At 35.5% G+C, this 2,187-nt stretch overlaps 1 protein-coding gene across 1 annotated transcript; it reads left to right on the forward strand.

Moving 5' to 3' along the window:
- On the forward strand, positions 922-1,939 carry LOC109831201. Its single transcript, XM_020398537.1, has 3 exons — positions 922-1,057; positions 1,528-1,611; positions 1,692-1,939. Exons 1-3 carry the CDS (start codon positions 946-948, stop codon positions 1,937-1,939), a joined length of 444 nt encoding a protein of 147 aa, XP_020254126.1. The 5' UTR covers positions 922-945.

The following is a 2,187-nucleotide window of genomic DNA, read 5'->3' on the forward strand; positions in this document are numbered from 1 at the left end:
TTTCTTCCTTTGAGAAAGGAAAAGATTTCTCTTGTCTGCCCAAAAATCATCACTAAAATTCTTGTCTCTCGGTCATTGCATTAGAAAGAATATAAGTAACATTCCACCCGCGAAAAGTTAGAAGGTTGAAAGAGCGTGCAAGTGTGCTCATATATAGGGAGAGTTTATTTCAACAACTCAAGCGATTTGTGGGAGCAGATAGTATCTTTAACGATTTTTTGGGGACTAAAACATGAAAGATTTGGAGGAGTAATACCGAAATAACCCAAGAATCAAAGCGATTGAAAGAGGTTCCACCTGCCGACGGCATTTAATAGGAGTAGTGTATGGTTCCATGTGGGTTTGTGATGGTTCGTTTCTTCTTGTTTTTCTTCTTTTTAATGTCACTACTAGAAAACTGGGTATTAAGAAAGGAGCTTTACCTAGAGACAAAAAATCCAGCCTGTTGCTTAGCAGTACTCGGGAAATTACACCCATGGGAATCAGATACAACACCCATGGCGGGTCCGTGGATTGTGGTCAATAGCAATAAATTTCTCATGTCTGCTATTACTAAAGGCTTTCTAACCATAAATTAATGATGGTGATCAGTGATCAATGTCATTCTTATAAGAAAAATTCGTCAAGGACCTAAAATATGAGACTAATGGGGCATGTGAGGTGTCCCACTCCTATTGCATAATGAGCTGGTCAGCATTAATGATGACCAGCTCATTATGTTATAGGAGGGGGACATCTCGCATGTCCTCCTGTTAGTCCCATATTTTAGGTCCATATAACAAAACTCTTCTTAAAAAGATTCTAAATATAAATTATTTAAATATTAAAATTTTGCCTAATTAATAACGTCTAAGATCACTTATCCTCGTCTCCCAATTCTCTCACGCGGGCCCAAAAGCCCTAGCGGGAAAAAGAAATTAATCCCACCTTGACCAACGTCTTCTCATGAGCATCGCGTCCATCTCCTCTACCAACAACACCTTCATCTCCGACGAGCGACAATCTGCTTCTTGCGTGCAACATCAACAATTTGTTGCTTTCACCCAAGCATCTCAAGGTAATAATTTGTGTATTCATTATTTTATTTTAGGTTTAATTTCTATACTTTTAATCAATTTTAGGGCTTTTTTTCAATTATCATCTAGGTATCACGGGTAGAAGATAACACTTAGTAGTTATTAACACGGGATATAGACGGCATATATAATTGGAACAGTGATCTTGGACGTGTGATTGAGTATTTAATTTTGTCTATCGTTTAATTTTTTATCTTAACTTGATGGTAATTATCATAAACCCTGCATAATATAAGATGTCATGCAAGTGATGTTGATGACGAATGGGACACCAAATTTATTGTTGTCTATTACGACCTATAGCAGAAGTTGTGCGAATTATGATATGTTTTCAATTTTATGTTTTTATATTTAATCAAACAGTTTTTAAATTTTCTATCTAAATTGTACATTTAAATTTGATTTGTATACTGTGTATGAAGACTAAAGAAAAATAATGGCACCCCACCAGGTCCACTTGCTTTGATAAAGAGGACTTATAATCCTCCTAATCCGAAACAGAGTATCCCAAAGAAGACGAAAGAATTATTGATGGGTAATGTTATCATCTGCATCTTATTAAATGCAGTAATGTATAATCTATATGAGTAGTTATTGTTTTATATTTGCGGACAGAAATGAGTAACATGGCAGCAAACGTCACTCGAAATCCTCAACAATCAGAATCAGATTCAAGGACAAGGGAGGAGATTGGGATAAATTGTATTGAGAAGGTACTTGCGGTGAAAAAGGGCTACAGAAATCTATTGAACGGTGTGGATGTTGTCCCTGTTAAACAAAAAGGTAAGAGAAACTTGACCATTCGGTCTACTGAAAATGGTGTGGTAAGTTTACTTGATGGATTCCACTGTTTAATTATTTGATGTTACATTACTTACATGTGTGGAAATGATATGCCCTTTTATGAAAGCATATGAAAATGACTTGTGTCCTTGTTGAGCACGACCTCACAAACAAAGGCTAATATTGGTTATTAATTCCTTTTAATATCTTTAGTGAAAACTATTGTTTCAGCTTTGAATATTTACTTTGGCTATTTGGTACCTTCGCATTAAGAAAAGAGAGTTTACCATAAGAAATCACATAGGGTTCATTTCCTCAAATATGCTTA

Source organism: Asparagus officinalis, chromosome 2 (genome assembly GCF_001876935.1).
Source record: "Asparagus officinalis chromosome 2, Aspof.V1, whole genome shotgun sequence".
Taxonomy (NCBI): Eukaryota; Viridiplantae; Streptophyta; class Magnoliopsida; order Asparagales; family Asparagaceae; genus Asparagus; species Asparagus officinalis.

What these genes read in the sequence shown, in the direction of transcription:
- LOC109831201 (XM_020398537.1), top strand. Translation starts at nt 946, where the DNA reads ATGAGCATCGCGTCCATCTCCTCTACCAACAACACCTTCATCTCCGAC. An exon ending in TTTCACCCAAGCATCTCAAG is followed by an intron (nt 1,058 to 1,527) that starts GTAATAATTTGT and finishes GCACCCCACCAG; the next exon opens with GTCCACTTGCTTTGATAAAG. An exon ending in GACGAAAGAATTATTGATGG is followed by an intron (nt 1,612 to 1,691) that starts GTAATGTTATCA and finishes ATTTGCGGACAG; the next exon opens with AAATGAGTAACATGGCAGCA.